This window comes from Lingula anatina, chromosome 3, assembly GCF_051362555.1.
Source record: "Lingula anatina isolate TDL-2025a chromosome 3, LinAna3.0, whole genome shotgun sequence".
NCBI classification, from domain to species: domain Eukaryota; kingdom Metazoa; phylum Brachiopoda; class Lingulata; order Lingulida; family Lingulidae; genus Lingula; species Lingula anatina.
The window spans coordinates 18,974,152-18,999,459 of NC_141769.1; the positions used below are offsets into that span (position 1 = coordinate 18,974,152).

The window sequence follows — 25,308 nt, forward strand, 5'->3', positions numbered from 1 at the left end:
TACATACGCTTAGTAGATAGTTAAAAATGTCAAGTTACCAACACAAAGAGCAAATTTTTATTCAATATGTTTTAAAGAATTTATTTACAGTTATGCAATAAAAATTACATTACATTTTCAACAACCTTTCATATTTAATTTAAGGTTAAAATACAAATATGTAACTATAATTTTTCTATGGAGACAATTACTTGACACTTGGTACCAACTTTCATGACAGCAGACTACATACAGAATTTCTTTTCCCTACTTACTCTTTCCCGTTTCTAAGATCCCTAATTTTGATAAGTTTACTGGTGAAAATCGCTTTGGAACAAAATTTCTGAATTGCTTTGTGATAAGAATAATACATAGCTTTTATAGAAACTTTGTTCCAATTTGAAAGTAATTTTCATCACCAAAAACTACCAAAAACAAAATCTTACATGCTTAACTTGAACCATCTTAAAATCTACCGGCAGGGGTGGATCCAGAGCTATTTGCTGACAGTCTTCCAAATTATCTTTGTTGATCCATCCTCCATTTTTGACTGGCTTTCGACAGAAAAAAATAGATACTCAACAACGTAAACTTGAGTATCTGACTGTCTTCCGGAACACCCAGAAGATGGCCTCAATTCGCCCCTAACCAGTGTGGATTTCGATTCTTATCCACCCAACTTTTCTCATTAAGTGTACAATCACAACATTTTTACATACATACATCAGTCAAAATAGCTGTATCCTGGAATGCGTTTTTTCACCAAGTGCCACACCAACATCATCTAGGGTACCCTCTCCCGTAGGGACTATTAGTCTTTCCACAATGAGACTTAGTTTGTGAGTTTTGCAGCAACTTCGAACCCTGTTTATGAGAGTTTTGTTGCGTGCCAGAAGAAGAAGAAGGTACACTAAAATCTAACGGCAGATCTGGGTTTTGCTCCATAACTTTAAGTTTAGCTTCTATGGCACGAATCTTGGTCTCTTTGCTGTAAAAAGAACAATTTGCTACATTGAAAAATACACAATATCTTTACTAAGTGAGGAACTGGTGATTAAATGGCAAGACCAGCCTAAATAACAGTTATCAAGATTCATATGAATTTATAGTCTAGTAGGCAACTTAAATCAAAAGATACCTGACTCCATCATCAGACTGTTTGTTGATCTTCACTCCTAACTTCTCATTCACTGGATCATCCTGGAGGTACAGAGTATATTGTATGTTCAGCCATGAACAAAAACTTCCGATAATGCATTCTTTGCCAATTTTTAATCAGTTATGATATAAGGGAGTTGACCAATGTCTAAACCTGAGTTTTTCAATAAAAAATGATTAAAAGTTTGGAATTTAACTTTGCTGCTATGTCATCAACCTATTCTTAAATATGTGCAATATATGACAACCCCAATAATGCTGTTTGGTATCTCCTAGTCTTTTGTTCCACTTTAATCTCTTTTACCTTTTTGTCTGTATTAGCCACCCGGACTACCAGTTTCTTGGACAGAGCAAACTTCCCATTCAATGACTTGGTTGCAAATTTGGCCTCCTGTAAAAGAAATATTGACAGTTGAAAATTAAATGTTGTTGCTCTTTTTCTGGTAAAAAAGAATATGTAGTCAACACAATTACTGTCCTGCATTTGTTTCAACTTTTCACAACAAACACAATTCGAAGTATAATGCCATGCACTGTTGTACAAACATAAAAATTCAAGTTTATAGAATATGAAGAACATAAAACACCTGTTTACATACATCTATAGTTTGATAAGTGACAAAGCAGTATCCTCTAGGCTTGCCTTGGTCTAGGCCTGTCTTGTGGTAGAGAAAGTCTAATTTATTCAACCGCCCATATTTCTGCAACAGCTTTAGCAAGGTAAACCTACAAATATTATTCAATTAAAAAGTGATATTGATAAACATTTTTTTCTCTGACAAATCATGAGCTCTGATTGCTTTTATGCTAGGACTAGGACTAGTAGTGTTTAAGTTTCAATTCTTACTGTAACAACAATATCAGGTGATAACACTATCCATTTTTTATACAATTTTATTTAAGTTTCAAGTTTTTCTTCCTACTTCACTTTTTATATGTAACTTATTAATACGAAAACAATTAAATTATTTAAACAATCAAACCACATCTTACTTAACAATCACCCACCCCTTCAAAAAAGACAGAAAGAAAAAACTCCCAATTAATATTTTCTCCCATACTCAAAACTTATTGGCATTTCGATGAATTTCAACCTACTCTGTGATCCTGGGGTCAAGGTTGCCCACCCACAGTCTCCTCTCATCCATCTCTTCTCCATCATGGTACGGCTGGAGGGGGACAGGCTGGGAATAGCCTGGCTGGAAGATTGGAAATGAAAAAAAAAAACAGAATCAGAATCAGAACACTATATTTATAATTCCAATTTTCCAATCATAATAATAATATTTAAATGATCTTGGTGTGAATTTTGTTTCTTAATTACAGCAAGATATCAGTTTCAAAAAATAGTTTTAAATTTGACACTGGAAAAAGAAAGATATTAATTTGGGAAGAAATCTAATAATACATTCAGCAATGAAGCATGCTAGCTAGCTTACTTGACATTGGGCTACATTTTCACAAATAATTACTAGTAATTTTTTAGGTATGACTTTTACTTTTTATATGTTTAATTATTATTATAGGATAAACATCTGATTAAATGCCTGTTTTCGAAGTTTGAGGATTATCCTATAGGTGTCACTATCAGTGCTGGCATAAACCATTTCTGGCAGAAGCCTGGCCACTCCCATCAGGTGATTGACAGCAGTTAAGTGGCAGGTACCTAGTAAAATCTGCCCACCTTTCACAAGTCTTAGAGTAAGAGCAACCTTGAAGCTTTCAGACATTTTTTTTTTCATACACACAGGCAAGTTGCACCAGCCAAAACACTTAATCAAAAACTTTTTGGTTGCAGACAAATGAAACTCTCTCTTTCTCTCATATGTGGCATAGTAAAAACATTTTGAATTTATCAATCCATTTTTTACCTCACTTTCCAATATTTTTAATATGCTTGCGGTGAAAGTGACAATAACAGATAATTATACACAACTTGAAGGGAGTAGGTCACGAAAAATGACTCAAGTATGAACTTTCAGGCTTGTTACACCCTCATTACTTGTTTTTCTCTTCTTTTTTTACCACTGCACATTTGAATTTATATTCTACACACACGTCCAAGTGACAAGTATTTATTTTTCCTGTCTAATTGGTCCCCCTGTGTTCTGAGTCCACAGCAATGGCCAACTGCAGGGTGGACATACAGGAAACTTCTTATGTCCTGTTGACAATCTCTATTTTAAAATTATTTTCTAGAATATTCAGGTCCTTTTTCATCAGCCCTTTAATTGCCATGACCAGGAACAACCTCTTAAAAGTATGTCCATGATATATTATTGTTTCTAATAGTACCTCGATATGCATACATGTATTTCTTATTTTCATTTAATTCCAATTTGACAGGTAACTTTTAACTTACAACAACCCATATGCAACTATAAATACCTGTAGCAGTTTCAAGTAAATAGTTACAGCTACATTCCATTTGACAGGTACCTTATCCATACGTATGCTTTCAATGCAACTCTATGCACCCTCCTCACATGAAATAACCCCCCAACATCTACAAATTCAGCATCCATACTAGTACAAGTAAGTAGTTTAATACAACAGTGTTTCCAGTCAACTTGGGTCAGTGTAACTTGATTTTACCCTTCTAAGCTTGCCCACTGATTATGATTAGTTCACCAAAGCTAACAGTACTGACTAATCCTAATATTAATGCCTGTGTGTGTGGGGAAAGCCGAGGGATTAAGTTTAAAGCTGTGGTGAACTAACCGTTTTGAGATGGCCTACTAGCAATAGCAACGGTAAGCCCAACTTGAATGGAAACATGTTTTTAAAGAAGATTTATGAACAAGGTTTTAAAAGGTTACCACCTCTTATTGTAATTGCTGATATATATCATACAGGTGGGGCACGCCAGGTGATAAATCTGACACAAGGTCACATCATGCCAAAAGTACATCTTAACGACAGCAGAGACTCCCATCAAGTCGTCAGACGACTTTGCAGAACAGTCCTTGTTGTTTTCTGGAAGTCACGAGTCAGTTCTGGTGAATCAAATTAGTTTCTGATTTAGCTCTTTATCTTGACAGACAGGCTTTAAAATGGACAAGTTCTGTTTTCTGGAAACCTCAAGATTTTTCCAGTGGATTAACTTTTTTGGGAATATAGAATAGACTTTTTACTTTCTCATTTGTGAAATACTATTATCAAGCCACAATACATATTATGACAGGACAGGTCTGCAATGTTTCTGATTTTTAAAAAAATCTGTTGTTTTTTCTTGATCATTGATTACTTTGATCCAAATCTTTTTCATGTATAAAATATTCTGTATCAATTAAAATTTGTTTCATCGGAATTCATACTGGATTTCCTTTAAAACACCTCTTTGTGAATTGTTTTAATATTACAGATAAAATTGATCTGATTCGGTTCATCAGGCTTTACAATGGCCTTGTTGTTCTACTAGTAGGGAAATTCCCATTATTTTTCATGCTGATTCAATTCTTCTGTGCCAGCATTTGAACTTGGCCATAAAAAAGTTTTGAATGCTATGAGTCATGAAAACAATTTGTCCATAATGCAGGTAATAATAGGAATTGTGTTGGATCTGCATTTTAAATTATATGAAAAAAGGGTGTCTTTTCCTGACATCAATTGTAATTGCATGCAAAATTATAATGATCTTCCAAAGTTGTTTGTGTAAAGCTTTTTAGAAGGTGCATTGCTCAAAGCTGAATTCTTTTCTTTTCCATAAGCTCATGCATCTAGCTTACTTGACAGTGTAGTTTTATTAAGATCAATATCCATACATGTTTTTCTTCCTTTTTTTACTTATCTTTGTTTGACACAGAAAGCTACAATATTGAAACTGAGCATATAGTAAAGGGATTCCATTTAAGCCACAAGTTCTTGCAAAACATATGTCATGGTGACCTTTTTTCTTCTCTTCCCATTTATACCAAAAATACTCCAACTGTTTATCTGTTTTCTTTTACCGGTTGAACATCCTTTGAAAATACATCAAGTACCAAGAACCTCGTAAGATCAAGATTTCACTCATCAAGGAGATGTATTTTTTTCCTGTCCAGACTCAAATATCACTTCTGAATCACTCTAGATGCTTTCCCTGTTAACTGTTCTTTAAATGGCAATAGTGCAGCAGTCAAATGCAGAAGAAAAACATTATTCTCAATTTTCGCTACCTGTTTTTCTCTATGAATCAACACAAAATTGCTCTCCTAAACCATCAGTCGACTATTAGTAAGTTACTTAGGTATTACGATAGAACAGGTTGTTTAGCTTTGCTTCACATTCAATAACATATTACTACAAGGGATTTTTACTAAACCAGACATGACGGAAAAACTGCAAGGAACTGCAGCCTCATGAGCCTGCTGAAATCAAGACATTGCTGCACTGCTAAGGTATTGCTGACTTGAGAAGATAATCATTTTGGCCAAAAATTGAACATTCCTAGGGTAAACAACAACTTTTCCCATGCTAACCAATGGTTAACGAATCCATATCTACATTCAAAGTTAGTCCCTGTTTCTTTTTTTTTGTGTGTGTGGCAGTGTGTGTGTGTGTGTGTGTGTGTGTGTGTGTGTGTGTTTGTGTGTGATGACCTCTTAAGAGATTGTTAACTGACACAGTTAATCCATGGTGTGATGTGGTGCTACAAAATATATAGGAAAAAAAAAACTTGTATTGATAAATTAAACAACCCAGCCATTGTGCAATGTTGACAACAACTCCTGATTCACTAAAAATAATAAAAAAATCTTAATATTAAAAAGATTCAAAAATACAGTATTGCGAGACAAACATACAAGTGATAAAAGATACCAACAAATATCATCACACACTGTAGTCTGCCCACACAGGCACCTTAAGGCTACCTGACATTTTAACCTGCTGTGATCAAAGCAAAAAATGAAGTGGTCATCCTGGCTAAAGGGCATCATAGCCAGTGGTCAGCTGGCATCACCCAAGGCACTGCCCTGTCTCATGCCAAGTGACCTGTGATGAACTCCGTGTCAAAAGACGCTGGTTTGTTTGGATGAATTTGTGACTGGAGGTGTGTCTACAATGTTTGCATGCACTGCATCTATAATGTTTACTACTAAAATAATATCTATATTTTTTCTGCTGAGCAAAAAATACATAGTAATGATCATAATTTGAAATACTTAATTGAAAATGGACAGGTGAATGAATGAATAGATAAATAAATGTCTGAATAGCTTGTCCCAAGGACTGATTTTTGGTTACCAAGAAAACTTGTCAATGACACTCACAATAAATAAATAAATAAATAAATAAATAAATAAATAAAATTTCCTGAAAGAATTAATGACCCTCCTACAATTAATTAATTTATTAATAAATAAATGAAAGAAAGAAAGAAATACTAGTAATATAAAAAAATTAATTTTGTAACTCTCAATGTACAAGTACTAGTACACAGTTGATATTGGCAGAACCTCTCCTGCTACAGACACCTGTCTTCTATGACAAGGAATGTCTCATTCACTTTAAAGCAACCTGTAAAAGTGGCAAAATGCCCATCACACTCTGTCAGTGATTTATATTCACCTGCCATTCTGTTTGACAACTCACACCTAGTGTAAACCGGGGGTGGGAAATCTTTCATCTTCAGAAGTACACATTCACAGATTTAAGGTTCCTGTTTCATAACCATTGGTTTACAGAGTATCAAGACATAAATATCACTACGTAACACAGTCTTGGTATACATGTTTTATTTCTGTAGACATAAACTTATTATTAAATTTTTTAGATATATTTAAAGGGATAATAACTCTTCATATGAGATCTATATTTCACAATAAAAACATTGTGAATAACTCATAGAAATATAATATATTCTGTTTAACCACAAAAACGGCAGTTATAGCTATTATTCTGATATCTGAGCTTGTCTTTAGACCACGTGACCTCCATTGATGGCTATACTCTGTTTAAATCTCTTAAGAGATTTTAACAAAAAACCAAACTTTTTAGAAAAAAAACAGGGACTAACTTTGAATGTAAAAATGGATTCATTAACCATTGGTAAGTATGAGAAAATTGTTGTTCACTCCAGGAAAATTCATTTTTTTGGCCAAAACGAAGAGTTATTATCACTTTAACTAACTTTAAAGTAAATATGAAACTTTTTTTTTGTAAATAATAAAGAAAAGAAGAAAAGAAAATTCTAGCTACTGGCAAAGATTTCATATAATATGCAAATGTGCCCAGTTAGTGTTTCCTTTGAGTATCCATTAATACACATCTATCTGCAGGCTAGGGTGGTTAATAACCAACTTTTCTGTGTGACCTAGCTTTCTGTTATTACTGTTTAGTGTGTAACTTGGGGGGTTTGCATATTTCTTTGATGTTTATCTTTTCATGGGATATTTCTTCCTTAGCAAGTCCCAATGTCAAACTGAAACAAATCATCTTTAAAATGTTTGGGCTATTTATTTATTTATTTATTTTTTTTACTATCAAATGCATGTGGTTTTCATATTTTCTAGAGAAAAGTTCAAAAGTCTCACACAAAAGAAAGCATCCTACTTTTACTGCCAATTCTATCTCTCTCTCTCTCTCTCCCCCCCCCCCCCCAAAAAAAAAAAAAAGTGGGGTTAAGATAAATACTGGGCTACAATTTACTAGTAAGTTCGAAATTTGAAAAAATGCATCTGTAGGGAAAATATTCAAGCTAAGATTCCGTAAGAGATTTTCCAGGAAGCCTTTACAATCTATGAAACTGGGCTCAATTTATTCAGCTGTTTCCAATCACCAATAGGTTTATACAATATTGTAAGATACCTTTTTTAAAAAACAAATAAGGAATTGGATGTTTCCAGAATCCTCAGAAAAGCCAATGGATGAGAATCCTTTATCTTACCAAATCAACAGTGCATAAATAAAAGAGAAAGCAAATATAACATTTCAAAGTGATAATAAAACTTGTTTTATTAAGTCTGAGCAGATAATTTTGCATTATATATATTGTATACATAAAGATACAGAAATGTTAGCACCAAATATCAGCATTAGTTAAAAATTACAAAATAATGTTAAATAACAATAACTTGAACGATGAAATAAAACCACATCTTCAAACAAAGTAACTATTCTCCACTCTTTCTCACATCAAAAAAAAAAAAAGAAAATCTCTGACAAGCGTACCACTGTTAGTTGGCAAGTTCAGAGGAACTTCTAAAGGTGAAGACGAAATTACCTTCAAAATGCCAGCCCTGCAGAAATACAGTTCACTGCTTAACCAATTTTAGCAGCCGTCTGAGAAATCCATCACTCCCGAATGTCACCCTGAGTCAACAAGGACCCGTTTTCATTCTCTACCTACATTCTGTTATGCCCATATCAAACAGTAAGCTATGATTCTCAGGGTGATAACAAAAACCATCATCCAGGAGTAAATGTTATAAACTCTCAAAATTCTAACTTTGAAGGTTACGGCTCAATCTAAACTTTTGCCCTTCTCTATGCAGGCACATTGCATTACACATTTCTTGTTAGAAGCTGGTTTTTCTGCTTTCTTAAGGTTTAAATGAACAATATAAACTAGTAGTTAAATGCATAAAGCTCTTTCCAAATGCCACAGAGCATAAATATATGTAAAAATAAACATATGACAGTTTTGCAGCTCAAATACAGATAAAGTAATCTTGCTATTCCAGTAAAAATTAACAAAAATTCAAACCTATAAGTGTCATCTTTTTAAATTATAAAAATGGTCCAATTCATCCAACACACACTTAAAAAAATACAAAAGTAAAATTTTTTGATTCTCAGCATTTCTTTTTTCCTTGTAAAATAATTAGATACTTGTTTTTCTTCAAGCTCATGAATACACAATGCCTTTATAGAATACACAGATGAAAATGTCTTTAATCAAATATTTGTGCAGATGAAGCTCATATCTTACTTTATGACACTAAAAAAAAAACCTGTAATATTAATTAGCTCTTTACCTCAACAAGTTGTTGAAACCTTTTGATTCAAATTCCAATTCTTCTCAGTACCAAAGCAAACACATTGAACACTGTTCTAATTTTAGTCTCACGAATCAACAATCATGGGCCTTTTTTGCCAATTTTTTCACCTTTAATTATGGAACTAGAAAAGTGTTCTTCTAATGATGTTGGATAGCAATTGGTCGCTCCTTTGGCTTGATATGGCTCATCGATTCTGGCAGGGGGGCCTCCAGGGCTAGAACGCCGTCATGGCGAAGGGTAGACATAAGACTAGTGGCATCCACTCCTTCGGGAAGGGAGATGGTCTTCATGTACTCAGCATACTGATGTCTACCCTCTGCTTTCTCCTCATGTTTTGCATGGACTGTTACAGTATTTCCTGACGTCTTGACGATCAGCTCTTCAGGTCTGAATTGGTGGACATCAAACTGGACTTTGAACTTTTTACGTCCGCCCTCTTCAACCACAGGAAAGTCTATGCTCTTGTTTTCAGTCAGTCTGCGAGCTTCTGGAAATTCTGGAAACGTTAGAGCTGATGTTGTGGACATATGTGGTGCTCCGATGCTGGGGTAAGGCGTTAAATGGTGCAGGCCACCATACGTGTTGCGACGCATATCTTCACTCATTTGATTCATCTGACGGTCAAACTGGCGCCACTGGTGGGCCATTTCAGGGGGCATTGCACTCCAGTTGCCCACTGTCCACCTGTGGCGGTCAAAGTCACGGTCAAAGGGTGAACCATACCCAAATGGAGTGGTATCCCAAAAGATGGGAAGCCTGCCTGGGGTAAATGGCATCATTGGATGGTGGAAAGACATGCTGCAATGTGAAATGTACTGTCTCTAGGTACTTGTGCTACTTGCTGCTCGCTTCTTAGAATCTTACTAGCTGGCTCGAGTCAGTGATGATCTGCTGATGTTCTGAACGTCGTACTATTCTGCTTTGCTTTTATACTTTTACTACTCTACGTCTGGAATATTCGCAATCTGAAAATAACGCTGTGGCTCACTGTGTTGACATCTGTCGACCAGGCCTTAGAAGGGGCGATATAAATGACGTGGAAGTATCAGCAATGATAGATGCTAGTAGCATTACAAATTCATTGAGGCGCCCGCCCCACCAAATACGTGAAGTGGGCAGGTAGAGATCACTCACTGCATACCAATGAGGGATAGGTACGCCCCTTTGAGAATTTGAACGGCTGGAGATAGGTACGTGCATTATTAAGTAAACTTACCGATATTGCACTCATGTCGGAAGACGCTTCTTGATATAAACTTAATTTGCTCCTCCGATTCCTGTCAAAGAACTCCAAACACCTGGTCTTTGTTGACATGAAGTTCTATAGATGTCGCCAGAGTGCCGTATTTGAAAGAAAATAAAGCGACTATAGCGTCATCTATAACAATAAATCATCTATCCCCAAAATTAGTGACGTTATAAGCATTAAGCACAAAAACAGTGACGTTTTATACATCCATGTGTTCGTTAGGGGCTTTGCCGCAATGATAACGTTGATGTAAACAAGGTATTGTTTACGGTTTGATTTATTACTACAGCACACCTAATTAGAAAATTCTGCAAGAACTTTCTCAAGGTGCAATTTAATTTATGCCCAATGAAATGTTCTGCGCGTAAAGTAACCCCTCATCTGGGATATTTACGACGGACAATTACAGGCCTCTTACATGTAGGGGTCATGTCGATACTCCCCCGCTTCGTTACTCCCCCGCACCGATACTCTCCCGCACCGTTAATCCCCCTTAGTATTTTTTTGTATTATGCGCATGGATACGACCCCACACCGATAGATCACCGCACCGGTACATCCCCGTATCGGTGCGGGGAAGTATAGGCATGTAACCTACATGTGTACATGTACATGATTTTTCCTGGGGACCACTAACGTTGGCGACATGAAATCGCAGTTTGAATCGTGAAAGCCTATATTACATTACATGCGCGTACAGTGTTAGTATACTGCCCCTAAACCATGTGAAATCGTACAAAATCTTACATATTTACGGCCTCCCGTCTGTCTGTACAGCTCCCTACAATCTTAATTAAGGGGACTGTAATCCCTTATTATCTCACCCAGATACCGATAATAAGGTTTTTCCAGCATCTGATTAGGGGCTGAGCCATTTAATCATGCATCTATTTTGTGCTGATTTAAAGCAATAAAAAACCCTCAAAAAATATAAAGTACCGACGTTTTATATTTCCTGTTGCAATATATATATATATATATATATATATATATATATATATATATATATATATATATATATATAAGCATAGACAGCCCAAAGCTTTAATTGTCAATTTAACACCTTTCTATTTTGAGGTGAGATAGCAATCGGTATGGGGCCTAACTTCATCCCTGAACAAGATTTTATCACTGAAATTGGCAGAGTTAACCACAAGTGTATAAGCTACAATCCCGCTGCGTCATTTTGGTTAAATGTGTTTGTTATGAAGTTATGAGCCCCTAATTACAGTATTTATTAAGCAAAGGCATTATTTTGCTTCATCAATGATAAAAACCGAACTAAGAGTTTTGGACAAAGAGTGACAATTTCCTTAAACTAGTTATCTTTGCTAGTTTGGTATCAACAATCCTGCAATTACTATTTTGAATAATAAACATTTCATTTATGTTTAATTTAACACCTACTTATTATGAGGCAGTATTACAGTCTTTTGGGAAAACCACAGAAGTCAGTTTTATTCTCCACCTTAAAACAAGGGGAGTAACTTTTATTCCAGTGAATAATGATGGTTATGTACATATCATAATATGTAGAAAAAAAAAAAGAAACTGAATAGATTGTATCCTGTTTTACCTGTCTCACAGCCTAAGAGGAAATTGGTCTATAGCTTTACGAAAATTTGTCACTGGCAGACAGAAAGACTTTGACAGATATGTGAATTGCAGTCATTTATCTACTGCTTTTCTATTCTTTTGATTTCCTGAGAGTTTTTTTTGAGTGCATTTTAGTGCTTTGTCATAATTACAAAACATCTGACAAAAAAAAAGACCTAAAAGAGTATAATTAGTGAATACCATAGCATCCCATTAAATTTAATAGTAAGGTACTTAGATATAATATGTTAATATATTGTCACTGTTTCATTAAGAGAATCCAGAGGTTTTTAAGGGGTGGGGTGGAAGGGGTCTATTCCTCCACTCAGGCCCTAGCTTCTCTTTCAGGGAAAATAATACCCGCCACCCCTATCCACCAGATATAGTCCAAATGATACTGTAATATTTTATCCTTACCTTTTTCTGTTTGAGGTTTTTGGTCATCCTACTGCATTATGTTATGCTGTTATTTTATGATAATTATAGGAACAATTGAAGTAGAGAAAATAGAACTTTACTGTTAGGTTTATTACTGTCATCTTTTCTTCAGGGTTTGTTAAAATGTAACTTACTAATTTGTCATAATATTTTTTTTCAATATTTCCACATTGTTTTTATTGTTTTTATAACATGTATTATTATCACAGTACCTTATTTTTCAGGTTTTTCTATCATTTTCACATGAGTGGCAGGAATATAGAAACACATCATGGCTTCACGTGCACTGTATCATGTCCTTCAGAACATCAGAGTAAAAAGATCAATGACAAAGCCTTTCCCTCAGCTAGACTGTAGCATCTGTCAACCTAGGGCTCACATTTACTTGTACAACACTTGTTTTGGAAGGTCCTTGGAAAACGGCTCCATGACAGCAACATTTCAGTTGAACCATGTGAGACATTATGCCAAGAAAGGTAGAGACAGTTACAGAAAAAAACAACACACACACACACACACACACATTAAAGTTGTGGGTCATACATGTCTCGTGTTTATTAATTAATTAATTTATTTTTAATTGATATATATATATGCTCTAACTATATATATATATATATATATATATATATATATATATATATATATATATATATATATATATATATATACCTATTCTTTTATTTACTAATGGTTTGTTAAAACTTAGTCATTTTGCTTCTGCTGTTTGTTCCATTGTTATAGCTCACAAAAAACTGTTTTGTTTTGGCTTTTCACATTTTTGGCTCAAGGATTAGGTTTGAATAAAGAATGTTTAGTGATTAATGATAATTTTCCTGGATTACCAGGTCATGCACCTTTTATTGTTGGTCTTCATTTTTACAGCTAAGGGTAAAGGCAACACTTTTCCAAGGCCAGAAACCAAATTGACACAGGAAGAATTGAATGCCCTGTTTTCTTATGATGAAATGATTGAAAAAATGAGTAAAGCAAAAGACAATTTGAAACAGTTTTATTTTAAGGATCTTCGAGTTCGAACTTCTACAGGTAATCAGCAATAAATTAATGCTTTTGTTTCCATTTCAGTTCTTACTAGTCAGAGATTGAATAATTATATTTAAATTAAGGAAACTTTTATTAGAGTGTTTGTTAGTCATATTAGACATAATGTAATTATGATAAACAGAAACTAAAAATCAGTTTATTCTTTTTCTTAATTTTTAAGTTTTATCATTACTCTAAGTGAATGAAAATTCATTGCTATGGAAAACTGTTGTAGTGCTAGGCTACAATTAGCATTATTATTATCATTATTGATTTGTTTGTGTTAAATAGATATTGCATATAATATTTTCCTGATGAAAATGTAAAGATTGATTTATTTTGTCTAATTTTCTGAAAATTAGCTTTAATTAATTAAAATTGATTCGAAGATTTTGCAGGCAGACTTGAGTCAAAAATTAAAGATTTATCCAAGAGTCTTTTCTTAAATTTCCAGAACTGTGACCAAATCCTTTTCTGGTGTTTAAAAAAGTGTTGTATTGGTTGTGACAATTTTCTGATTGCATTAGGAGTGCTTTTAGATGTGCCAGGATTGCATTTGAATTCTTTCAGGTGCTCTAACTGAGATTGACGTATCCACTAGTGATGGAACATTTCCATTGAATCAAATAGCCAAGGTCGTACAGAAATCTCCCCAACTTGTGGTGGTTGATGCCACAACATCTCCTCAGGTGATATGACATGACGAGATCCTATGGTGTAATTTTTTTTCCCTTTGTATACCATCATGAACATTGTCATTACAAAACTTTGGTGTGTGAGTAGCCACTGTGATTCAGCGGCAAGGAATCTGGATAGAGCACATTATAAATTATTCAGCTGTATTACAAAACGATGGTATATGAGGAAAAATCTTACACCACACAAAACTTACATGTCTGTAAGTCGGGTTTATGAAAAAAATTGTTAAATTTTCCTTTCAATAGAATAAACTAAATTTTCAAAAAATGGAAACATCTATTTGGACCACCCTGTATATAAATATATAATAGTATACAACACTTATGAGTGAATGTTGTTAGTCATCCAGTAGAATAAGAATGATAAATATGAATAACTCTGATACTGAAACTTACATTTAGCTTTTGACCATTATTGGGATCTCAACTTTAGACCTTTCACTAGGTAAATGACCTGGATGGACTGGTCACCTAATCTATTGTCATATAGCCAGGAATAGTGACAGGCCATGAAGGTCTCAGGTTGAAACCGCAGTGTTGGTCAGTTGCTAAATGCCTAACTCCTTCACAAACAACAAATGAATCAAATAAGTTTGGCCAGCACACTAGTAGTGCCACCAATTTATTTACTTAGCAGCTAGCTGCAGCTCACTTTATCCAAAAAAGTTTACATTACATCAAACCACTACTTACATCAATCGCTTTTGAATATATATATAATTTTTCAAAAATAATATAAATATACAGATGTAAACTAAATTATATGTAAATTAAGTTTGATTAATATAACTTTACATTATAAATGCACAACAAACAATCTATGACACCCAAGAAGAAACCATAGAAAAAAACTTGCTACCAAAATGTAAGTCTTATGCATGCAACAGATCTTGAGGAGTCAGACTTCCACTTTTGTTTATACAAATATTAAATATTACTAATTAAAATTAAAAATTTGGGAAAATTGATCTGCACAGCAGTGCGTGAAAGTCTGGAATGACTTAAAATAACTTTAATTTATTAGACACAAAACCAATTCATGGGGCATGCTCTAATCTAAACACTGTTCTTCTCGTAATGCACAGAAAGCATATTCCTGCTATGCTTCAAAACATGGGAATATTCATTTCCAGTATCAGAGTTACTGAATATTTATCAGTATACAGCACTTTATTTTATATTTCTGATTATGAGCCTTCGAATTTTGGATTATACAGAATTAAATGAAAGAAGTCTATACAGTTTATCCGTTTAGTATAATTTTATATACAGTTGTAATGTATTATGTTTATATTAGAATTTTGCTGCATTGCATTTATGAGCAATATTTCCTTTTTAACTACAACAGTACATAAAGAACATTTCTGATGCACTGTTCAACTGCAATATGGGCCTGAATCCACAACAAGAGGGGCTTACTTTATATATACCTATTCCAAAGTAAGTACAGCTGAGAATAACCTTATTTTTATAATTCACTTAGTTTGGTTTATCCAAGTCTCAAATGACTTAAAGTTACCTACAAGTACCTATTTTAACTTTGTTTGGCATGGGTAAATACTATTTTGAATACATATAAATATTTTTTAACATTATCGATTTGTGTTTGATATTTGGTATTACTGTAGGCAATATTGGCACTTATTTTTATTATCACTCAGGATTTTTTTTTATATATTTATTTTTCAAGTGAATGTGTTTAAGGGTTTAAAATTATGGCATTACAGAGTTACAAAGGAACACAGAGAAAAGCTGGTCAAGTCCTCGAAGACCAAAGCTAATGAAGCAAAGAAAATGGTCGAAGATGTCAAGATAAAATATCAAAGCATTCTGAAGAAAAAACATGAACACATTTCTAAAGACACCATAAAATTACTAGACACAATAGTAAGTTTAACATTTCTAATTGATGTGTATACTTTGTGGCATCTGTGACAAAATTTTTCTCTAATTTTTATTTAGAATTTAATTGGTAAACTGATTCAGAACCACCTTCTGAATTTCAATTATCAGGGTTACCATTGGTATATTATTTGAATGCTTCTCTCTTCACTTGATATGTATTGAGTGTGGTATTACAGTTATGTTTTCATTATTTCATATGTATTTTTAAAACATATTCTAAAAAGCTATGTTCTGTTCTTCCAGGTTCAGACGAATGCAAATAGGGTAAAGACTGAAATTGATGAAATTCAAAAAGCAAAGGAAAAAGACCTATTGCCTTGAAATTATATGGACACACATTTCATGCATGGATATAAGTTATATTGTAATGTTACTGCCATCAGCATTCTGACATTAAGTCACTTGGTATGTGTTGACACGATGCCAAGAAAATCAACAACAAATGGTCATGTTTGAAAATAATTGGATTAAATTTATTTTCTACTAGTCTTTCATGCATTTCAACAATTTATACTTGAAATGAGTAAAATCACCTCATCTGACCATTTTAATGCAGTATACATGCCAGTTTATAAAATGGTAACTGTAATTTGATACACAATACAATTATATATATATATATATATATATTTTTTTTTTTTTTTTCAGAACTTTTCCATGAAAAATAAATAAGGTGGAAAAATGATAAAAGGAAAGCTTTTTAGTTTGCCAAAATATTTCTTTAGTAGTTTATAAATAAACTGTTACCAAAATTATAGGCGAATCATGTAAAAGTTGTGGTATACAAAATGTATGTTAAAAAACATTTTCTTCTGCCTATCTAAGTATTGAGCCTTCAGTACTGCCCAGAGTATTTCAAACGCATGGTATATTATTAAAACTGATTACAGTCACTGTGATGATTCATTGAGGTAAAATGAAATCAAAATATAATTTCTAAAAATAGTAAAAGTCATAATTAAATGTATTATTTATACCATGACTGGCACTTCAAACGAGGATAATTGCACTGGTATTTCGCATACAGGCTTGCCTGTGTTTGCATACGCTTCTGTGCACTTATCCTATTGTTTGAAAGCACCAGCTGTGGTACAAGTCGGTTACAACAGAATTACTCCTCCTCGTCCACTGTATGCCACATACAAGAGCAAATTATATCTCTGCTGCACCTCGATATAATTAGGCTCTTGTATGTGGCATACAGTGGATGACTTGTGTTGTAACTAGGACTAATTGTTAGTCCCATTTTCCATATGTTCACTTCTGGTTCTAATGAATGTCTACTGCACACTTTTGGTGTCAGGGTTTTTACAAGATTCTATAATCTGTCATCTTTAACAATTTCATTCCCTTGGTCCTGAATAACCTAATCAACTTCCAGTAAAGGTCGTCAAACACCAAGTACTTTCCATCACAATGTACTTAAAAGTACAACCAATATTTTGTCAATAAGATGTTTTCTTTATCCCAGCATTTGCAGCATCCACTGATGGAAAAATACCACTTTAGCTTGAATTGCCTTGAAAACTGGACACTGGAGTCAGTGGACATTGATTTAATGGACTGAGAATGACACCTTTGCAGTCCAGTGTAGGAACTCTTCACTTTTGTGAGACCTGAAGACATACCATCCCATAATATTTCTTCAAAGCTGCAAACACTGTCTGTGATGTTGCTTAGCATTTGATTGGTCCAATCAACTCCAAAGAGCAGCATACAATGAATGTAACACGTAAGTGTGATGCATTATTCACGAAATGATTAACCATCAAAGTCACATGAACACATCGTCTGACGCTGTCACAAGATATCTGGTTGTTACCTCCTTAGAACCTGTTTCTTAAACCTCTCAAAATGGAAGTCATCTGTGGCTTTTTCATCTCCAGATTTTTTCTTTCCAGATTTGTCTGAAAATGATAAACAACATGACAGAAATGAATAGTTTCACGCACACTGCATTGACAATTGAGTCTAATTAAACATAATGATGATAAAAAGTGTCATATGCAAAATATCAAACTGAATGTTTAATTCTATGCAAAAATATACAAAAAAAATAATAACAGCAGAATATATCACAAAATAGAATCTGTGCAAGAGGAGTGGAGTAGAGGTGAAGGGGGAGACTGAATTTGGGTGCCCTTACCTGAAGCAGTGTCTTCAGAGTTATAATCCCCAACTCTAACAGGTTTAGGTTTGGGGGCCTCTTCCTTGACTGCCTTTTGTGCTGGTTTGTTCTCCTCAAACGTGACTGGAAAACATTCACCAAAAACTCGTAGATACACCATTAAGATATACTGATATCATAATGTGAGGTAAATAAAAAGGTGAGGGGAGCAATTTGATATACTACTGTCTAATGTAAAATCTCCATGTAGGGTTGCTTTCAGCTTGCATTTGTATAATCTATGAATATTAGACTTGCTCAAAACTTGTATGTTACATAGTACTTTTTATTCATCAATGTTAAGCTGAGCACTGAATCAAAATTTAAAATATTAAGTAAATAAATACTTTCTGTAACTGCACTTATGTAAAGAAAGTTTCTTTTATGTTACACTTATTCAAGTTAATTAAGAGCCTGACTTACATCTCTTGTGCTGTACAAAATTCACTGCATAATTTGTTGGTACAAATTCCGAGACATTGTCTTTCTTGTTCATTCTTTCTCTCAGTAGCTGTGCTTTTGCTTCCTCTGTGGCTTCTATATTTTTTATTTTAGCCCTAAGAAAAAAAAAAGACATTTAATAACTCTCTTGTATAATAGCAAAACATCTGGATTCAAACTGTCTTCTTGCCACATGCCATGACCCGAGAATAAAGAAATCAGAATCACAACAAAATATTCTGACACTACTCTAGCTGCAATTCATATATAGAATGATCACATTCAAACATAATTAACACTGCATAAGCTGTGAAATTATAAGAATTAAAATCATGTCAAAAAGATTGATATATTAGTTCATTACTCAATTAATGTATTCCTTTATCTATTAACTATTTAAAATCATGCCATAAAATCTGATATATAAACCCATCATTCAATTTATCACTCAATTTGTTCATTTCTCCATCAGCTATTACTTACTCTATTCCCAAGTCCACCTCAGGAATTCCAGACAGCATCTGATTGGACAACATATCTTCGTTTTTACTCCATAATCCAACGCGGAGGTGCTCAGGTACATCATACAGTGCATCCATTGGATTCTGGCTGAATTAGAGCATCCCAACATTAAACTAGAGGATCAGAGAGGCGATACCGCCTCCGAATATTGTACCACCAGCTGGAGCAAGCGCATTCGTATAGACCCCCACATACACAAAATAAGGGACACAGCCACCAGTCTTATGCTTGACAAGCTATAAAAATGCAATCAACAAGAATTTTCAAAATACGCAAAAAATATATATAACTTAAAATGGTACAATCAAAGTTAAGTTCATCGTAAGGTAGGTCAAAGGTCAATTTCAAGGTCGCAGTAAATTGCCAGTATATGACTTCCTATTCAACTTCAAGAGTAACTATGGACCTATCTCTGCCAGGTTTGGAGTTAAAAGAGAAAGAAATTAGCAGAGTTCAGTTCATGATTATAAGTAGGTCAAAGGTCAATTTGAAGGTCACATATAGATTGCCAGTATATGACTTCCTATTCAAGTCCAATAGTAACTACGGACCTATCTCAGCCAGTTTTGGAGATAAAAGGAAACCAAAATTTGCAAAGTTCAGTTCATGGTGAAAAGTAGGTCAAAGGTCAATTTCAAGGTCACATTTAGATTGCCAGTATATGACTTCCTATTCAAGTCCAATAGAAACTACGGACCTATCTCTGCCAGTTTTGGAGATAAAAGGGAAGCAAAATTTGCAATGTTCAGTTCATGGTGAAAAGTAGGTCAAAGGTCAATTTTAAGGTCACATTTAGATTGCCAGTATATGACTTCCTATTCAAGTTCAATAGTAACTATGGACCTATCTCTGCCAGTTTTGGAGACAAAAGGGAAGCAAAATTTGCAAAGTTCAGTTCATGGTGAAAAGTAGGTCAAAGGTCAATTTTAAGGTCACATTTATATTGCCAGTATATGACTTCCTATTCAAGTTCAATAGTAACTATGGACCTATCTCTGCCAGTTTTGGAGATAAAAGGAAAGCAAAATTTGCAAAGTTCAGTTCATGGTGAAAAGTAGGTCAAAGGTCAATTTTAAGGTCACAGTAAGATTGCCAGTATATGACTTCCTATTCAAGTTCAATAGTAACTATGGACCTATCTCTGCCAGTTTTGGAGATATAAGGGACTAAATGTTATAATTTTGGAGTTACCATAATGTGCCTTAAATTTCGAACAGAAAAAATTAATTAAAATAAAGAAAATGTCATTTTGGTCAAAATTCTTGAAATAGAAGGTGCTCTGAAGTTTCAGAAGTTCAAGTTTGATGAAATAATGTCATTTTTGAACACAAGTTGTCTGCTTTGCCAAGCCTTATGTTTTATTTTTCCAGAGTTCAAAATTTATTATCCATTACAGTACTGCACATTTTGCTTTTACCACCAATATGTACTTTTTGATACAGCGTAACTCGAAAATCGTATGGAATACAAAAAAACCGAGACCACCTCAAGTATTGGGCTTTACATGCAAAGTTCAGTTCATGGTGAAAAGTAGGTCAAAGGTCAATTTTAAGGTCACAGTAAGATTGCCAGTATATGACTTCCTATTCAAGTCCAATAGTAACTACGGACCTATCTCAGCCAGTTTTGGAGATAAAAGGAAACCAAAATTTGCAAAGTTCAGTTCATGGTGAAAAGTAGGTCAAAGGTCAATTTCAAGGTCACATTTAGATTGCCAGTATATGACTTCCTATTCAAGTCCAATAGAAACTACGGACCTATCTCTGCCAGTTTTGGAGATAAAAGGGAAGCAAAATTTGCAATGTTCAGTTCATGGTGAAAAGTAGGTCAAAGGTCAATTTTAAGGTCACATTTAGATTGCCAGTATATGACTTCCTATTCAAGTTCAATAGTAACTATGGACCTATCTCTGCCAGTTTTGGAGACAAAAGGGAAGCAAAATTTGCAAAGTTCAGTTCATGGTGAAAAGTAGGTCAAAGGTCAATTTTAAGGTCACATTTATATTGCCAGTATATGACTTCCTATTCAAGTTCAATAGTAACTATGGACCTATCTCTGCCAGTTTTGGAGATAAAAGGAAAGCAAAATTTGCAAAGTTCAGTTCATGGTGAAAAGTAGGTCAAAGGTCAATTTTAAGGTCACAGTAAGATTGCCAGTATATGACTTCCTATTCAAGTTCAATAGTAACTATGGACCTATCTCTGCCAGTTTTGGCGATAAAATGGAAGAAAAATTTGCAAAGTTCAGTTCATGGTGAAAAGTAGGTCAAAGGTCAATTTTAAGGTCACATATAGATTGCCAGTATATGACTTCCTATTCAAGTTCAATAGTAACTATGGACCTATCTCTGCCAGTTTTGGAGATAAAAGGGAAGAAAAATTTGCAAAGTTCAGTTCATGGTGAAAAGTAGGTCAAAGGTCAATTTTAAGGTCACATTTATATTGCCAGTATATGACTTCCTATTCAAGTTCAATAGTAACTATGGACCTATCTCTGCCAGTTTTGGAGATATAAGGGACTAAATGTTATAATTTTGGAGTTACCATAATGTGCCTTAAATTTCGTACAAAAAAAATTAATTAAAATAAAGAAAATGTCATTTTGGTCAAAATTCTTGAAATAAGAGGTGCTCTGAAGTTTCAGAAGTTCAAATTTGATGAAATAATGTCATTTTTGAACACAAGTTGTCTGCTTTGCCAAGCCTAATGTTTTATTTTTCCAGAGTTCAAAATTTATTATCCATTACCGTACTGCACATTTTGCTTTTACCACCAATATGTACTTTTTGATACAGCGTAACTCGAAAACCGTATGGAATACAAAAAAACCGAGACCACTTCCAGTGTTGGGCTTTATATGCTCTACAAAATGCAAAAAAGAATGGGTCTCTAGCATTAACGATTCCCGAATTAGAGACAGTTTTCAGTTTCGGTATCTTATGGCCGCTACTCCCGTGAAAATGCACCGATTGACCCCAAATTCATGGAGATGAAAGATGACCTGAAGGGTAACACTTTCCAATAATATTATTGGTTAAGTCTGTGTGGTGTCTGAATAACAGGGCAAAAAAATTTTTTTTCGTAAAAAATTTCATTTTTTTGAAAATTTTGGCCCATTTGACCTTGAAGTAAAGGTCAAAGGTCAAATCCAAGGGTATATTTGAAATCTACACATATGACTTTTGGAAAGCCGTCTATAGAAATTTTTCCCATAACTCCTTCCGTAGGGTAGATAATTAGCATTTAATTTTGCCATTTTTAGACAAGGGTGCATTGCAATGAGTGCCACACCCAGACCCCAATACCGACAAAGCCCAAATTTTATGTGGAACGAGTTGAGATTATAGGTGACCTAAATCCATGAGATGGGTATGGGGGGCCTTACCGTCTAGGAGGAGAAGCGGTAACGGTAGCCGTCCGGCGGAGCCGGCGGAACGATCAGGACGAGACCGAAACCATGTGTACCGCCAGCGCTAACGCTGGTGGTACAATGAATAAAATCATATTTATTTGCTTGAAGAAACTCTTTAGTCTGATAATAAATTCAATGTAACGTACTACTGTGTACAATAACACTTGTGCAAAGTGGATAAGGAGGTATCCTGATAAAACTGATAAGGTTGAAAATTAAGAAAATGTACAGTAACAGTCTGTGATATGATAAAATAACAAAATACAATATTATGCATTTATTTCATTTGTTAAGTTTTGTCAATGGTGCTGTAAAATGATACACTTCTACGTTATTTGATTTTTTTTTTATTTTGAGGGTTTCTCATTTAAAAATCCACTAATCCAATCATTAAGTAAGACTGCATGACTATGAAATCTTGTTATAAACAGCATGGCTGTAACATTGTTAGTGAGAATCTGTAAAATTGAAGTTTTTCCTTTTTTCCTTTGTAAAAAGATAAAACAAGAATGTTGTTTTTATACACTAATATGATAACAATATTTTGACAACAAAATTATTTTATTTAAAGGCTAGGATGGCATAATTTTTTTTTTAATCTCGAAATGTGATATTAACGTATCTGGCAAACTGATGGATGTTTTTCCTGATAGGGTTTTTATAAATGTATGTAATATATGAATACGAGGTTTTTAGAAAAATTACCAACCTTGCTTTTCTCTCCTGTGGTTCATCTTTACCAACACCTTTCCTCTTCATCAACTCTTCTTCAACATACTTCAACCTAAAAAGATTTTATAAGAATTTAGCTGATTGTGAAATATTTTAAAAAAATTAACCAACATTAACCAAATTCCTGTTTAAAGTAAATGAAAGAATATCTTCCTTACACATTTAATTTTTTTTCACAGAGCATACATTCAGACAGTTTAATAAGAATGTGAAAATGGTTTCATTGGATCTCGGCATGAAACAGGTCTTTCGTTATCTCTTGTACAATGACGAAAAAGGGTACTGTAGACTGTTTTAAAGAGACTAGGTTGGTTAATATTTGACGTGTTAGCTACATGTTCTCAACTAAATGTAATTTTCCACACTCACATGTCAGCATCCTCATCTCTTCTGTTAGTTTCAGCAGCAAAAGCTGTGCCTATAGATTCTATCTCTTCTGTTGTGGGCCTCCTGTGTAAATATTAGAAAAATATGAAGTAACGCCATAAAATAGAAATCAACATTATATCTCACCACAGGCACAATAAGTGACAAGAAATTAATCAGTTATATTTTATTCAGTAATACATGGAATTGCTGAGATTTCTTTTGAAAATATATTATTTTTGACAAACAATTTTAAAACCAAACTGATTATATATTGCCATGGCAATAGTCTTTTAACTATTAAGTGAACTTTAGAACTGTAGACTTGAGCAATGTTCAAAAAGTTTATATTAAATTCTTCTTTTAACTTTACAGTGAGCTTTAGAACTGTAGGCTTAAGCAGTGTTCAAAAAGTTCATATTGAATTCTATCTTTAACATACCCTTGATTATTTTGTGAAAATTAGTATGCAAATATTCATAGATCTGCATTTAAGGAATTCACCAAGTGGAACATTCAAGAGCATACCTGGCTTTTATAGCCTTCATGTCCATCATCCCGCCTGTCTGCAGATTGAATGGGTCATTCTGAAGAGAATTTGAATATGATCATAGTATTTTGTTTTTATGCAATGAAAAACAGGGGCAAAAATGTATGCAACATGCCATATTATCAGCTCAATATTTTTCTTTTTGGAAAACACTTTTATTTGATGACACACACAACCATGCACACACACACACACAAACATTAAGACATGTACACACACACAAACATAAAGATGTACACACACATATCCACACATAAACATAAAGACATGCATACATACACACACACAGTCATACCCATATGCAAGGATATTCATATCTTCTAACAGCCAGAGTAATACAGACTTACATTGGAGACTGTGTCCACCACTTTGGGGACCTTCTTCCCCAGGTTCAGTGAAGTGACACTAACACCATGCTGCTTTTTACGCAGATTCTGGAGAAGTTTCACATCATTTACATTGGAGCTGATAAAAGAATCAGAAGACAGATTATTAAGTTTGACCAATGGAAATATACATGAACCGCCACCCTGAATAAACTGTTAAAACAATATATGAATAAATTACATGTAATTTGTAATAAATCAACTGATTGTCAGACAAAGATAAATACTGAAAATTAACTATTTAAATTTGTACTAAGGGTATTCAAATTTATTAGCGAGAGATCAACTGGCATATTCTGCATTAAAATAGTTGTCTTACGATTATTTGACCTTTAACTTCTCCGTGAAACATATTTGATTGTGCCCAATCCAACCCAATCCTTTCCCAATCATGTCCCCAAATTAAATGCCTTGACTTTCGTACAACGTTTTACTGTAAATTGATAAAGAACCACCCATAATGTTATAACGGTTGCTACACACCTAGATTCTTCTTCTTTTTCAGAGTCATCCTCACTCTCACTGGATGCTTTTCTTTTCCTAAATTGTTTTCTTTTCTTCGTTTTGAAAGTCGCTGCATTTTCTTCCATTTTGCGACCTTGATAACCTTGCTGATATTCAGAGTGTCTTCTAAATATAATCTTTCGTTTCGAATTAATGAAATGGAAATATTGCTAAACAAAG

General features: G+C 34.0%; 4 protein-coding genes across 6 annotated transcripts; 1 reads left to right on the forward strand and 3 right to left on the reverse strand.

The window, feature by feature from the left end:
* Window positions 1–54: 54 nt before the first annotated feature.
* LOC106179555 (putative RNA-binding protein 18) lies at window positions 55–10,496 on the reverse strand. The gene is made up of 6 exons (XM_013563254.3): window positions 10,336–10,496; window positions 2,236–2,336; window positions 1,737–1,863; window positions 1,442–1,528; window positions 1,118–1,179; window positions 55–967 (listed from the first exon to the last, which is right to left on the reverse strand). The coding sequence occupies exons 1-6, from the start codon at window positions 10,432–10,434 to the stop codon at window positions 760–762; spliced, it is 684 nt and encodes a 227-aa protein (XP_013418708.2). The 5' UTR covers window positions 10,435–10,496; the 3' UTR covers window positions 55–759.
* On the reverse strand, window positions 8,043–10,046 carry LOC112041298 (heat shock protein 26-like). The gene has a single exon (XM_024074241.2). It carries the CDS (start codon window positions 9,914–9,916, stop codon window positions 9,257–9,259), a length of 660 nt encoding a protein of 219 aa, XP_023930009.1. The 5' UTR covers window positions 9,917–10,046; the 3' UTR covers window positions 8,043–9,256.
* LOC106154704 (ribosome-recycling factor, mitochondrial-like) lies at window positions 10,180–16,541 on the forward strand. Of its 3 annotated transcripts, none has more exons than XM_087009672.1 (7): window positions 10,180–10,309; window positions 12,627–12,878; window positions 13,288–13,449; window positions 14,017–14,135; window positions 15,493–15,584; window positions 15,872–16,031; window positions 16,293–16,541. In XM_087009672.1, exons 2-7 carry the CDS (start codon window positions 12,674–12,676, stop codon window positions 16,368–16,370), a joined length of 816 nt encoding a protein of 271 aa, XP_086865798.1. In that variant the 5' UTR covers window positions 10,180–10,309; window positions 12,627–12,673; the 3' UTR covers window positions 16,371–16,541. The 3 variants fall into 3 exon arrangements, with proteins under 3 accessions (XP_086865798.1, XP_013384609.2, XP_013384608.2); XM_013529154.2 differs by lacking the exon at window positions 10,180–10,309 and adding an exon at window positions 10,507–10,626; XM_013529155.2 differs by lacking the exons at window positions 10,180–10,309; window positions 13,288–13,449 and adding an exon at window positions 10,505–10,626.
* On the reverse strand, window positions 16,496–25,273 carry LOC106173930 (splicing factor C9orf78 homolog). Its single transcript, XM_087009671.1, has 9 exons — window positions 25,108–25,273; window positions 24,586–24,703; window positions 24,217–24,275; window positions 23,692–23,772; window positions 23,300–23,374; window positions 19,141–19,266; window positions 18,640–18,773; window positions 18,196–18,300; window positions 16,496–17,956 (listed from the first exon to the last, which is right to left on the reverse strand). The coding sequence occupies exons 1-9, from the start codon at window positions 25,212–25,214 to the stop codon at window positions 17,868–17,870; spliced, it is 894 nt and encodes a 297-aa protein (XP_086865797.1). The 5' UTR covers window positions 25,215–25,273; the 3' UTR covers window positions 16,496–17,867.
* Window positions 25,274–25,308: the final 35 nt, after the last annotated feature.